General features: G+C 44.9%; 1 protein-coding gene across 1 annotated transcript in view; it reads right to left on the reverse strand.

The window, feature by feature from the left end:
- LRRC1 (leucine rich repeat containing 1) overlaps window positions 1-14829 on the reverse strand; it is a 119459-nt gene that overhangs the window by 90016 nt on the left and 14614 nt on the right. The window contains exon 2 of the mRNA XM_006024493.2: window positions 2783-2900. Coding sequence (XP_006024555.2) covers window positions 2783-2816 — 34 coding nt within the window. The 5' untranslated portion in view covers window positions 2817-2900. The remainder of the gene's footprint in view (window positions 1-2782; window positions 2901-14829) is intronic.

The following is a 14829-nucleotide window of genomic DNA, read 5'->3' on the forward strand; positions in this document are numbered from 1 at the left end:
ACAGCCCTGGACTAGATTGTACCCAACACAGGCACACATGTAGACACATTCCTGGGCAAAGTTTCAGGAGCATGAATTTACTGCATAGTAAAATCACACATTTACTGCACAGTAAATTCATGCTCATTACATTGCACATGTAGAAGTGCCCCAGTTACTACATAATTGGAGAATAAAAGATATCCCTGAGACCTACAAATTCTGGCACTGCAAGGTTGAATTAGATCAGGCACTCAGGTGGCAGACATAGACATGAGAGAAGAAAAACAGTTCCAGCTCCTCCAGCAAGTAGTATAAGCCAGGAGGCAAAGGCATAAGGGGAATGGCTACCAAGCCTTCCCACAGCATCCTGGAACAAACTTCCACTGTACTCCACATCTCTCTAAGGCTAGCAGAGGTGACAGACTCCACTGATGTCAATCCTGACATATAGAAGGCCTAGGAATTAAAAACATAATGTATGTTGTCTTTGTTGATGCTGCCAGTGGCTCTTGGCACACCTTTCTGGTCTGCAGTTAGGTTCTGTGTTCCACACATCTAATAACAACCTATGTCTCATCTTCTCACTTCAGGAAGAAGGAGAAAGGAAGCAATAGGATAATTTTGTTAGGAAGGGGGATGAATGTGTTTTGCTCATTCAGTATCTTGACCTCCTCCTCATGCCATCATGGACTCCAAAATGTCCCCACAACATAAGGGGCAATTGTCAGGCAGTACTACTCAGCAGTGTTACCTCAGGTCATTTAAAGAACTAATATTTGTATTCCATCTCCAAAGGAAGTAGGATGGTCAAAAAGAAAAGCAATTAGTGCAGTTATCATACAGCTAGGACAAAAACAGAACAATGGTCTCTTATTTCCAGAGTTAAGATGTCACCACTACACTTTCCTATTCATGAAATATGCCAGGTTGCAAAAAGCAGTTTTTCCTAAGTTTTTGCCAAGTTTAAAAGCAAAACAGATCTGCTGCTCTTGCCAAGTAGTTTAATAACAAAAATTGATTAATAGCTTATTCCTCAGTAGGCAGAACCTTAGGTATGTTCAGATTCTCACCTAAAGAAAGTGATGCTTAGTAACAAAGCTAGGAACACAAAAGTCAAGATTTTCCTACTATAATCCAGTAAAAACTGGTGTAAACTAAATTGTAAAGCACTTAGATGAAACAGGGCTAAGCTGAGCTAAGTGAAGCCAGTCACATTGGGTAATGAATCATAAAGAAGAGAAAATAATGCAATAAAATGGGTAATTAAGACTGGACCTTGGATACAGGAGAGAAATTGCTTCCTGCGACCTGCTGTAGCCCAAGTCATCACTTTGGAGGTTACTACACAAGGAAACATTTTGTAATCACACACAAACACCCCTACACATGCACAGAAACACTGACACCATCTGTTCCTCTTAAATTGAAGTCTACTGCCAACTTTTAAGTCAAGCTGCTTAAGGCTCAGATGGCTCTGATTTGAAAAGAGAAATGAATTGAGCCAACACACCACCTCATTCAGAGTTAAAATCCTTGGCAACCCTATGCAACCAAGTCCTGCACATGAAGCCAATTACATTAAAGCCAAGACGCACCATTTGACACTATGTCTTAATTAAACAAATGCATTAATTCCAGCTCCCAGATATTTCCTGGTCAGCTACCTAGATTTCTTCCTTTGCCGTACAACACTCTGGAAATACACATGAAGTAAGGTAGGGCAGTGGAAGTCTGCCATTAAGTGTTTAGAGACTTTCATTTCATTAGTGACTGTCCAGAAAAAGAACACTTGCTCCATCACTCGAAAAAAAAAAATCAACGTTTAGACAGGTATTGAGGACAAGCACCAAGTGTTTCTACAAGTGAAACTGGTGTTTCAATGCTTTCATTTACAAGTTTACACAATTTCTCTAGGTCTCCTGCATTTATTGTCTTCCTCGTTATACAGAGTTTCACTCTTTATTCATTTCTCTGCTCCATGAGAGGAACATTCTGAAGCAACACTCTGAATGTAAAAGGACAGACATGACTGCCTCTGCAGCCAGCTGACTTTTGCTCTTTTGGTAAAACTGGAAATGCATCAGCATTGCACACCTGCCATGGGTTTAATGTGCTAAACCTTCTAATTTCTCAGTCTTTAAGGGCCTCAGCAACAAGAAACCATGATCCACCAATGAACACTAATTTGCTAGGCTTAAACTAGTAATGAACAACAGAGTTCAGCAAGCTATAAAATGCTGACAAGGGACATGCCAAGTTCACTGTCACTGCTGGGGCAGCAGCTTAAACAAGAACTGAAGAAACTACTATGGCTACTTGCAGAGAGGAACAAATAGGATAATTCCTCCTCTTACTACAGAGCATGTGGAAAGATCAGGGGAAAGGAAGAAAAAGAAGAACGGACTTGGGCTCCCAGCACAATGATTGCATTTGGACCCGAGTGGACATTTTTCCTTCACATATCCATTTCTGTTGTCTACACATGTATAAACAGCTTCACCACATGCATGCACACTATGACAAAGGACACTTTCAAAATATGTTTTCAGCCAGTAACAGAACTTTTCAGAAGGGAGAAGCTAGAGCAGGGCAATATTTTAATCACTAAAGCATAACTCTACTGCTAGGTCCTCACTACACCTAGAAACATATGCCATGCTTCAGACTTCAGCATTCTCCAAATGCTACCCAGCAGCAGACTTAAGGGCTTCAGACCAAAAATCCAAGTAATCTACAGCATTTGAATAACGTTTTATCACATGTAATGCAGAGTTGAACAAAAGCAAACACTCTAGCTTACCATTTCGAGACAAATCAAGTTCCACCAGCTGCATGAAGTTTGCTATTTCTGGAGGGAGCCGTTGAATTTCATTATCACTAAGTCCAAGTTTCCGTAGTTTTACAAGTTGGAAAAAAGGCTGAAAGAAAGAAAATCCCCCATTAAACATAATGCATTCTCACCATGATTAGTTTCACATACAGCAGGGTTCTTAGAGGGGCAGCAGCAGCACTGGTCAATGTAGAGAGCTAAATCTGCAGACCTGCCTCAAATTTACTTGGCAAAAGCAAGTAGTAAAGTACTGAAGTGACTTCTTGAGGAGCAGGCAATGGGAAGGCAAGAGGTGGGGGAGGTGTGCTTGCACCCCCCTGGCACCTACCCTCCCCTGGTGCCCAGCCTCCTGACCTGGCCCTCCCTGCTGCCTCTGGCCACCGTCTTCCCCCTCTCCCTCCCCACTATTGCTTATTCGCTGGCTCCAACCCTGCCCTGGCCTGGGGCACAGACCACAACCTTGCTCCAGCCCCAGCCGAGCCAGGTAGCAGCTATTGCAGCAGAGAAACAGAGGCGATACGGAGACAGTACACTTGAGGTTTACTTGCAGAAACCAGAGACAGCAGGGCCAGACGGAATGCATCCTAGCATACTGAAGGAACTGGCTGAGGTAATTTCAAAGCCATTTGAGAACCTCATGGAGCCAGGTGAGGTCCTGGATACTGGAAAAGAGCAAATAATGACCACTTTTAAGAAAGGGGAAAAGGAGGATCTGGGAAACTACAGACCAGTCAGCCTGACCTCTATACCTGGAAAGATCATGGAGCAGGTCCTCAAGCAATCTATTGTGAACTACCTAGAGGATAACAAAGTGATCAGAAAGCCAGCATAGATTCACCAAAAGCAAGTCATACCTGACCAACTTGATTTCCTTCTATGATAAGGTGAGAGGCTCTGTGGATTTGGGGAGGGGGAAGAGAGGAGAGGGAGGATGCTAGATCATTGTGCTCTACCAGTAGTCATCAATGGCTCAATGTCTAGTTGGCAAGAGGTCATGGGTCTGGTACTATTCAGCATCCTCATTAATGATTTAGATGACAGGACTAAGCAAACACTTAGCAAATATGCAGATAATGCCAAGTTAGCTGGAAGGCAGGACTTTGATCCAGAATGACCTGAACAGACTGGAAAAATGGTCCACTATCAACCAAACCAAATGAGATTCAGCAAGGAAAAGTGCAAAGTCCTGCACTTGGGGCAGAATAACTGCATGCACAAATACAGACTGGGGAATAAGTGGCTAGGCTGCAGTACTCCAAAGAAGGACCTGGGGGCTACAGGTCCTTGACCATAAGCTGAATGTGAGTCAACAATATGCTCTTGTGGCAAAAAAAAAAGCCAACAGCATCCTAGGTTGAACAAGAGTATCACCTGCAAATTGAGGGAAGTGATTCTTCCACTATCAGCATTGTTGACGTCTTACCTGGTGTATGGCTCAGTAAGATGAATAGTAAGCAGAGAGCAGTGGCTCTGGGATAAGCAGCTCAGATGTAAGACAGCCTTGAAGAGGCTTTTCTTTGTGCTAATGACTTAGGGTGGCTGATTGCTACTTAGAGTGTTTGCCTAGTGCCTGGTGTGTTTGGGTTTTTTTCTCCCCCACCTGTAGTATGTGATTGCTTCTCTCTCTCTTTGTTCTTTTCTTTTCTTTCCCCTTCTGAAGTGACTGGGTGACAGGGCTTGTTTTGGGTGGGGCTGGTTTCAGTAACTGAGGGATGAAGCTGGGATAGGCAGCCTTATAAAAAAAGCAGCCCCTAGGAACCATAGGACAGCAAACAGACAGAGTTTATCCAGGGAGTTCACCCAGGAGGGAGCAGGACACTGTGCTTGTGTGTCTGTGTGTGGGGGCAGGAGCATGGGTAAGTACCCACTTGCACCTGGTGCAAGTGTTTGGCATGCAAATTTTTGTGTTGTCTTCCCTGCCCCCCCCCTTTTATTCTTACAGGATGTATGCTCTCCAGAGAGCAAAAGAGGGACACTGACCAGATCACAGGTGACTATGAGGCTCCTGGCTCATAAGGGGAGGATTAAGTTGCTTGGAGCACAAGTGGTGTTCTCATCAATCCTTCCCATGAAAGGCAAAATGGTCTCTGCCTGGACCTCTATCTTGGAAGTGAACGCATGGCTAAGGCAGTGGTGTCAACATGAAGGCTTTGGCTTCAACAATGGGGGGGATGTTCTTGGGAGGAGGGCTGCTATTAAGAGGTGGGAGCCATCTAATGAAGATGAGGGAGAGCATATTTTGGCATCATCTGGCCAACCTAGTAAGGAGGGCTTTAAATTAGGTTTCACAGGGGATGGTGATCAAAACCCTCCAGCAACAGAGTACAGGGAAAGGAATGAAAGAAGCAACTCAACTCTGGGAAAGGGCCAGAAAGCTACAGGACTGCAATAACTGTAAGAAAAAGGAAGTGAGGAGGTCAAAATGCAAAATAACATCCTGGACATGTACACAAAATGTGAGAAGTATGGGGAATAAACTAGATGAGTTGAAGCTGCACCCTCAAAAAGGACCATGATCTGACTGGCATCACTGAAACCTGGTGGGACAGCTCTTATAACTGAAATATGAACACTGAAGGTTACACACTGTTTCAGAAGGACAGCTGGGAGAAAAGCTGGTGGTGTTGCCTTGTATATCAAAAACACAAACACTTATTCCTGCTTCACAGGGAGATGATGGCAAAGCAGAATGCATTTGGGTGAAGATGAAAGGTATAGCACTGATATAATGGTAATGATTTATTATAGGCCACCTAACCAGAAGGAGGAGGTGGATCAGGCACTAGTCTAGCAGGTGACAAATCTATTCAAAAGCTATGGGATAGTACTGATGGGAGACTTCAATTTTCTAGACACCTTCTATAAAAACAATGCAGCCAAACATAAAATGTCAAGCTAGTTCCTAACTTGTGCAGAGGACAACTTTATCTTCCAGAAAGAGAAACCAGGAAATCATCACCAGGATGTGAAGGTGATGGGCAATTTGGAAGGAAGTGATCACAATATGCTAATATTCCAGATCCTGAGACGGAGAAAGCATGAAGTCAGCAAAATTAGGGCATTAGATTTCAAAAAGGTGGATTTCATCCGACTGAAGGAGCCAATGACCACGATGTCATGGGAGGACAGACTGAGGGGGTGCTGGACACCTATACTCTAAGGTGCACAATATTAGAAGCCCAACAAGAAACTGGTCTAACACAATGGAAGCACAAGAAGAATGGCAAGACAAGAGACCAACGTAGCTGCACAAGGAACTTCTAAAATGCATCAAACACAGAAGGAAAGCATACAAGCAATGGAAGAATGGGTAGGTCACCAAGGACATGTACCAGGAAACAGAAAGGACCTGCGAGGACATGATCAGGAAGGTAAAGATAAATAAATGAGCTGCACCTGGCAAAAGAAGGATAAGGACAACAAGAGATTCTATAAGTATGTTGGCCAGAAAAGAAGGACCAATGAAGCTGTGGGTCCTCTGTTACCAAGCCAGGGAGAACTAACCAAAGATGCAAAGAAGGCAGAACAACTCAACAGCTACTTTGTCTTAGTCGTCACAAAAATATTAAGCTGCCGGACACCTAGTAAGAATTATGTGGATAAGAAAGGGGGCAAAATGAGGGAGGAGATGCCCTCTGCCAGTTCCTTCAGGACCCTGGGATGAAACTTATTTGGCCCTACTGACTTGAATTAATTCAAACCCAACAAAAGCTCTCTGACTGGGTATCTCGGAGCCCTTGACAAAGAGCTTCATGAAGTCATGGGAGATGGGCCAAGTACCAGAGGACTGAAAAGGAGCTAATGTAGTACCCATCTTTAAAAAAAGCAAGAAGGAAGTCCCAGGGAACTACAGAGTGATTAGCCTCACCTCAGTACCTAGGAAGTTACTGGAGCAAATCTTAAGGAAGGCCATTTGCAAGTATCTGAAGGAGGAAAGGCTGATCACAAGCAGCCAGCATGGAATTACGAAGAACAAGTTGTGTCAAACAAATCTAATCTCCTCCTTTGACAAAGTAACTACTTGGGTGGATGAAGAAAATGCTGTGGACATAGTATATCACTATATCTGGACTCCAGCAAGGCTTTTGACAAGGTTGTGCTTTTGTACAACCTTCTCATAAACAACCTGGAGAAATGTGGGCTGGATAAAACTATTAAAAAGTAGATAGATTACAGACTCAATAGCCATAAGCAAAGGGTAATTATTAACAGGTCCATGTCATAATGGCAGGAGGTTTTGAGTGGAGTCCCACAGGGTCGCCTGGGGCTGCTCAACATGTTTATTAACTATTTCAATGCTGGCATAGAGAGCTTCTTGAGCAAGTCTATGGATGACACAAAACTGGGAAGGACTATAGTGCGAGTGCAATTCAGAAGCATCTCTACAGATTGGAGAGTTGGGCTAGAGCTAGCAGGACAAAGTTCAATGCAGACAAATGCAAGGCGCTACACCTTGGGAGGAATAATCAAAAACATGAATATAAAATGGAGGATACCTGGCTGGATGGCAGCTTTATAGAAAAGGATTTGGGAGTACTGGTAGACAACAAAGTCAATATGAGTCTTCAGTGAGATGCAGCCACACAAAAGGTAAATGCAGTTTTGGACTGCATCTATAGAAGTATTAGGGGCAAGACATGGGAGGTGATAGTGCCTCTACTCAGCGCTGATTAGGCCTTGTCTGGAGTACTGTATGCAGTTCTTGGGTCCACATTTTAAAGAGGACATGGAGAAGTTAGAGAGGGTCCAGAGGTGGGCAACAAAGATGATCAAGGGCTTGGAAGGCAAGTCATGTGAGGAAAGGCTGAAGGAGCTAAGCAGTTTCAGCTTGCTAAGGAGATGGATAAGAGGGGACATGATAGCAGTCTTCAATACCTGAAGGGCTGCCATAAGGAAGAGGGAAAACACCTTTTCTCTCATGCTGCAGAGAGAAAGATGCAGACCAATGGCTTGAAGTTGCAACAAAGCAAATTTAGATTAGACATCCAGAAAAACGTATTCACTGAGAGAATAGGCAGTGGAACAGACTGCCTAGGGAAGCTGTGGGTTGTCCATCACTGGAGGTGTTCAAGAAGAGGTTGAACAGCTGCTGGCTTGGGATGTAGCTATGCCTATCATGGGTATTTCCCATGCTTCTGGCTTTCGTGGCTGCACGCATCCCCAGCTTTTTTCTACTATAAATGCCAGGGTGTTTTTAAGCCTCCCCACAGGCACTGGGTGTTAGCTACAGCTAAGGCTGGGGACTTCAACTGGGGTATGCTGATTCTCCTGCTAGGAACAATGTCAGAGGTTCCCTGATAGAGGGTCTTGCCTCTCCACTCAGGGTCATACCAATCACCATATTTGGGGTCAGGAAGAAATTTTACCCCATGGTCAGACTGGTATGGACTGTGGGGGGTTCTGCCTTTCTCTTTAGCAGGGGGGCTGGCCTTCTACCTGGGACCTCTTAAGCATTTATTGACAATATTTTATAGGATCAGGACATTGCCTGTCATGGTTCACCCATTTTACCTGTAGCAGGTTAGGGTGTTTGGTCTACATTGTGTTAGGGTTGAAGGTAGTTTTATTCAGAGATTTGATTATGGTTTGGCTAGGGATGAACCTGCCTCAGGCAAGGAGCTGGACTAGATGACCTTTTCAGCCCTATGACTCCGAGTGTGTCCATTTTGGGCCCCATGCTTCAAAAAGGATGTGGATAGTTTGGAGAGATCCTAGCACAGAGGGACAAAAATGGTTAGGAGCCTGGGAAACAAGGCTTATGAGGAAAAGCTGAAAGAACTAGTTTATTTAGTCTGGAGAGGAGAAGACTTGTAGGGAGGTCTTCAAATACCTGAAGAGTGATTACAGAGAGGATAGAGATGGACTTTTCTTTGTGGCTGCAGGAGACAAGATTAAGAGCAACAGCCTCGAGCTGCAACCAAGGAAATGTAGGTTGGAGATTAGGAGGAACTCTCTGACTGAGGGTAGTTAAGCACTGGAACAGGATCCCTAGAGAAGCTGTGAAATCTCCATCCTTGGAAATTTTTAAGATCAGCTTAGACAGACACTTGGCTGGGATGCTTTAGTGAGGGACAATCATGCCTTGAGCAGGGAACTAGATTACATGACCTTGTGAAGTCCCTTCCAGCCCTACCTTCATATGATCCTGTTAACAAAAAAAAAAATCAACAGAAAACACCTTTCTAGTCCTATCCTAATGGTTGCAGTGAAGAGCTTGAAAATGTGGACCAAATATAAATTGTTCCTTTTGCCCATGGATTTTGTGGGAAGAGCCTGCCACAAAATCAGGGACTATTTGGGCCACAGTGGGCATGGCCAGCAGCAGGACAGGGGAGGGGATAGGAAGCGCAGGGCGTAGGGAGATGAGGCTTTGCTGGCATAACCCTGCTTGTTCTGCCACCACGAGGTCTGAATCCACTCAGGAACAAGACCCCATCCAAATCCAGAGCCCAGGGTGAGTTTGGCACCCCTGACCTAACGGACCAGGAGCTAACTAAAATGCAACTAAAGCCTGATTTCTACATTTGTGTTCAAATTTTTGAGCTCTTCAGGCTACCAATATGGTGTTATCATTATATAGAACTCAAGTCTAGTCAATCTCTGGACAGCCATGAAATATCCAGAATATACTCTCTAAATACAACTATGCAGCAATAAAAGACAATGTAGTGATAGAGCCAAGAGCTCCAAGTTCCACATAGTGATTTTTTTTAAAAGACTTTACTGGACCACAATCTAAAGCTTAATGTACACAGGCCCTAATCCTGAAAACATATGAAGTCAAGCATATACAAGAGAGTTTTCAGAAAGAACCCAAAAAGTATAATATGCTCTTCCATAAAACTTACAGGAAAATTTAGACACTTCAGACAAGTGGAGAGCTAATCCAAAGCCTCAATTTATCCAGTCAAGCAGACCCCTGAAGGTTAAGTATCCACTTAAATTCTTACCACGCAGCTTTATGTATGTAAAACCACATGCTCATTCTAGAAGGCCTTCACTTAAGATTTCAGTTTCAGTAGATCGTGAAGAATCCCACTGCAGATCATATTCTCTTATCCCCCGTGTCAATATTTTACCTATCCAGGCTTTCCATTTACAATATTTTCTCACATATAACTTGCACCTTTTCCTGCCAAAACCAGCTGAGGAAAATTGGGATGTGTATTATACGCAAGGAAGAGAGCACCTTCCAGGTAGAGAAATTGGGGATGATGGGATGCAGGACAAAACTGCCACAGTTCTGGGAGCTATGGTAAATAACACTACCACTGCTCTCTCCCTTCTCCCTCTCACCCATTCCACTGGCAAATTTTTAAACCAGTGTGAAGCTCCCCACCACAACTGGGCACCAGATTAGGATGACATGCAGGGTTAGCCCATGGCTGACCCCTGTGCACAGAGTTCAAGCCAGCACATGGTCCCAGACCTACCATGCAGCTCCAGTGCCAGTGTGACAGATCAGGCCCCCAGCCCCAGAGACTCCAGATTCCTAGGTAAGATTTTTTTTTTTCCTTTTTGGAGCCTACCAAACAGAGTGCATGTTATATTTGGAGGTTCATGAAAAAATGTTAATTGGGGGAGTATTTCCAACAAAAAGTTGTGACTGTGTAAGACTGGCAGACTGTATAAGACCCATGATTCTGAGTAACTGCCCTGAGCCATCCCTGAGGGATTCAGTGCATAGGACACTCAGTCCTGAGTAATCGGTATTAATTAACCAACAAGAGTTGCAGCATTTACTCTATTAGCTGAACTGTGGCAGAGTCTGAAAGAAAGGACTACACTGTGTAGTTGAATATGCTTCATTAGCATAGTTGTATGATTCACGATAAAAGGAAAGACATACACGCTAAGCATGCAAAGTATGCAGTTCATACACATGCAACTTTGACAATATTTTCTAAAATAGCTGCAGACACATTTAAGAGCCATTTGTTGATCAGAAGCCATAGTCTGAATATTGCTGGCTTAGGCCTTTTTTGTGAGAGCAATTCAGTCTGGAATCCCCAACTATTTGTGCAGTGCTGATGGACATAAAGGAAGGCATCAATTAATGAGGCAGTGACAGCATGATGTTTTTCCCCCAGAGGCATACAATTAACAGTATACATAGATGAGTACAGAGACACCAGCCTGCCATGCAGTAAAGTACATGAGTTCTGAAATCCATTGATGATTGCAGTGTCAAGTCTATCATCATGAAACAAGACACTTACCATCTGGACAGTTCACTGCAAAGGAGCACAATCACTAGGGTTTGCCCTTCATCTCTCCCTACAAACTCCAGTATGAATGTCTGCGCTACAACATCTGTCAGTGCATTAAATGAGTTACGGACAAAAAAAAAAAAAATCTGTTAAACCCATTTAGATTACAAAGATGAGCACTAAAAGGTTAGGAAGTGCTAGATTTACGATTGGCTGTACAGCCTCAGTTCTATCCCTTTACGCATCCTTCCACTGCAATGATGGAAAAGATTTATGTAGTTTGGATGTATCACAATGCAGCTACACAGTGAGCCAAATTTAATACTGCAGAGGCAGTTTTAAATCTTCATTTGCTTGATTTTTTGCAGCTTCAGTGTCATTCTTTCAGTGTTGAATTCTACATACAATTTCCTAGGATTTTTAAAGGAAAAAACCCCCAAACAAAACCAGATTCTATTATGTGCAATTATAATTATCCTTTCATCCTTCAGTTTTTCCTGACAACTACCATTCAAAGGGAAATGGTATTTTAGCAGGCAAAACTGAACAAAAATTCTGTGGGGCAGAAGAGAGGCACCCCCTGAGCCATACGGCCTTCCACCAACCAAATATCAAAGGCCTGCTATAAATGATGGAGAGCTGTCTCAGGGAAAAGAGGTAACAAGAATTCTTTACAATGAGAAATATCAATCCATATGAATACAGAATTCCACTACCAGCTCCCATCTCATCTAATATCCAACAAATGCATTCTCCAGCCACACACTTTTTTCTAGATTTTTAACATGATACATTTGGTACCAAGGGCTTACAAAAGCAGAGCTACGAATATGTGTGTACCCCAGCACAGATTGCTAACTTGTTGTTGACATAAGCGCACAGAAAATATATGCAGAGGTGGCTCAAAGGAGCTACTTTGTTACATGATTCAGGTTTTCCAAGTGAAAAAATGAAATAAGTGCTAAAATGAAATAAGATAGGTATAAATATGGATTCTCTTCTATCAATCTTACACATAAGCAACAGCTGTAGTTGCCACGGAGATTTACACAAAGGCGAATTAGAAGTCATGGCATGCACACAACTGAGAAGGAAAGGGAAAAGTGGCCCTCGCAAAGGTATTAATACGTAGTCCACAGCAGGTAAGTTTGAGATTCCCTATTCTCGCTCTCATAAAAATGCAGTTTATTAAATACATACACAGTCTCTGTTCATAACACATAATGCAAACACTGTATAAAAATGTATGTGGGCAAGTAAGAACAAAGAAGCTGGAACAACAGAACATAACACCAGGTTACTATTCCCAAAACAAGTCAAATTTTACAGTTACATTTCTATTTTGTATACCAATTTTAAAATACTGTAGCTCCATGAAATGATATTTCCACCCTTACATTGAGGGTGGTTTTAACAGAAAAAGAAATCACTCCTACAGATGTCCACTTTTAGTGATTCCTACTCAATTAACTGATACCTATTTCAGTTTAGCAAATCTATCCTGGCAATGCTCACAGAAACTCTGAAGCAGTCAGTAAGCAGCCCTTACTTTGTTTCAGTTGCCAACAAACTAATATTCATTAGTTTAAAAAAATATACCTAAATCTGTTACACTCACATGAGAATAGCATGTCAGTTCAAATCTTAAACTACAGGGAATTTTATGGACTAGGTTCAATGTTAAGGCCCTGTTTATGCTGTATGGCTGTTGATACAAAATATTGCAGGAAGCCCCTCTGGTGTAGAGACCACTCTCCTAGCAGAGAGAATTTTTCTGCAGCCAGAAGTATATTTGATTCTGTAAACAACAAAAGCTTTTTCTACCTGAGCTGCATCCACTCTTGGGACAGCTGTATCTCAGCACATTTTGTCAACCTTATTTGAGAAGATATATTGAACGAGGTCCTCCAAGGTTCTGTTCTAGGCCCAGTACTGTTTTATATCTTCATTAACTACGTGGAGGATGAGATTAAGAGCACGCTTAGCAAATTTGCAGATGGCACCAAGTTGGGTAGAGTTGCTGACACTCAGGAGGGTAGAAGTAGGATCTAAAATGACCTTGGTAAACTAGAAAAATGGTCCAACCCCCCCCCCAAAAAAAAAACAAAACCAAAAAAAAAATCAATCAAATGAAATTCAATAAAGATAAATGCAAAGTCCTGCACTTGGGACACAACTAGAGAAAGAATTCGCTAACCTACAGTACAAGAGAAAAGGACCTGGGGGTCACAGTAGACTGTTAGCTAAATAAACCAACATTGTGCTTTTGTCGCAAAAAAAAAAAACAAAAAAAAACCCCAATAACATACTGGACTGTATCAATAGGAGCTTCACTTGCAAGTCATGAGAAGTACTCTATTTCGTGGTGGTGAAGCCCCACTTGGAGTATAGTTTCAAGTTTTGGGTCCCACACTTCAACAAAGAGAAACAGACAAGTTAGAAATTATCTAGCAGAGAGCAACAAAGGGCGCGTCCAGACGAGCACGCACATGCCTCTTGCTCCGTCTCAAACCCCTTTGAGGTGGGGCAAGAGGCACATGCGGGAATGAAAAAAGATTCCCCGCACTGAAAGTTTGCAGTGCGGGGAGAAAATTAGACCCCAGGGGTGTAAAAAAAAAAACACTCTGCAGAAGAGCAGAGCAAGGCACGGTCCCAGACCATACCCAGGAGTCAGTCCTCCAAAAGAGATTCTGGTGTCAGCCAGAGCGTCTCTTTTGTTCCCCTGCTGCCTCTGGCCCCCGATACTGTCCAAGGTAAGTGTGGGGGGTGGGGGAGTGGCAGGGGAGATGTCCCCAGGGCTGCAGGGGGTATGGACCCGGTCCAGCCCTGCGTGGCTCGCTATTTCGGCTTTGTACCAGAGCGGGACGCAGGGCTCCGGGAGGCGCACACAGGACCCATGCCTCCTAGAGCCATGTGACCTGCGCCAGTGCAAAGCCAGAATAGTGAGCCACACGGGACTGGCCCAGGTCCCACCACCCCACAGGCACAGCAGGGCAGAGGGACCGCATGCCACGCCCAGTCGGGTCCTGCTGGCCCTGGGGTCCCTCTGCCGCCCAGCCAGGCCGGGCCCATGGCAGCAGGACCCAGGGCGGTGACCGTGAGCCACGCCCAGGAAGGTCCTGCTGGCCCTGAGGCTGCTCCTGCCGCCCAGCCGGCCAGCCCAGCCCCAGGGCCGGCAGGACCCGGTGGGTGCGGTGTGCAGTCACCGTACCGGGCAGTCACCCAGCCAGGCAGCAGAAGAGCCCCGAGGGCGGCAGGACCCGGATGGGCCCAGCATGCAGTCCCCACATGCTGCACCAGGTCCTGCCACCAAGGGCCGGGCCCGGCCGGGCAGCAGACGGTCCCCAGGGCCAGCAGGACCTGGTTGGGTCCAGCACACAGTCCCAGCGTGCCCCGCCGGGTCCTGCCATCATGACTCGGCCCGGCCAGGTGGCAGACAGGCCCCATGGCTGGCAAGACCTGGCTGAGCCCAGCACATAGTTCCCGTGTGCCACGCCGGGTCCTGCCGCCATGTCTCAGAGCACCTCACTCCCACAGCTGCTGCTAAAGGTAAGTTATGGGCCCTGGGCGGGGGGCTGTGGCCCTCCGGGGGGAGCTGGAACCCTGGGCAGGGGGGCTGTGGCCCTCCAGGGTGCCTGGGACCCTAGGCAGGGGGCTGGCACCCTGTGGGGCATAGGGGCTGTGGCCCACCAGGGGAGAGCTGCGGGACTGTAGGGGGGTGGGGGGGCCTTCCATGTGCTGTGGGGGGGCTGCACCCTGTGGGAGCTAGGGGACCCACCCCTCCTGAGCAGCCCCCCCACAAGGGGC

The sequence above is a fragment of the Alligator sinensis genome, unplaced genomic scaffold, assembly GCF_000455745.1.
Source record: "Alligator sinensis unplaced genomic scaffold, ASM45574v1 scaffold1012_1, whole genome shotgun sequence".
Taxonomy (NCBI): Eukaryota; Metazoa; Chordata; order Crocodylia; family Alligatoridae; genus Alligator; species Alligator sinensis.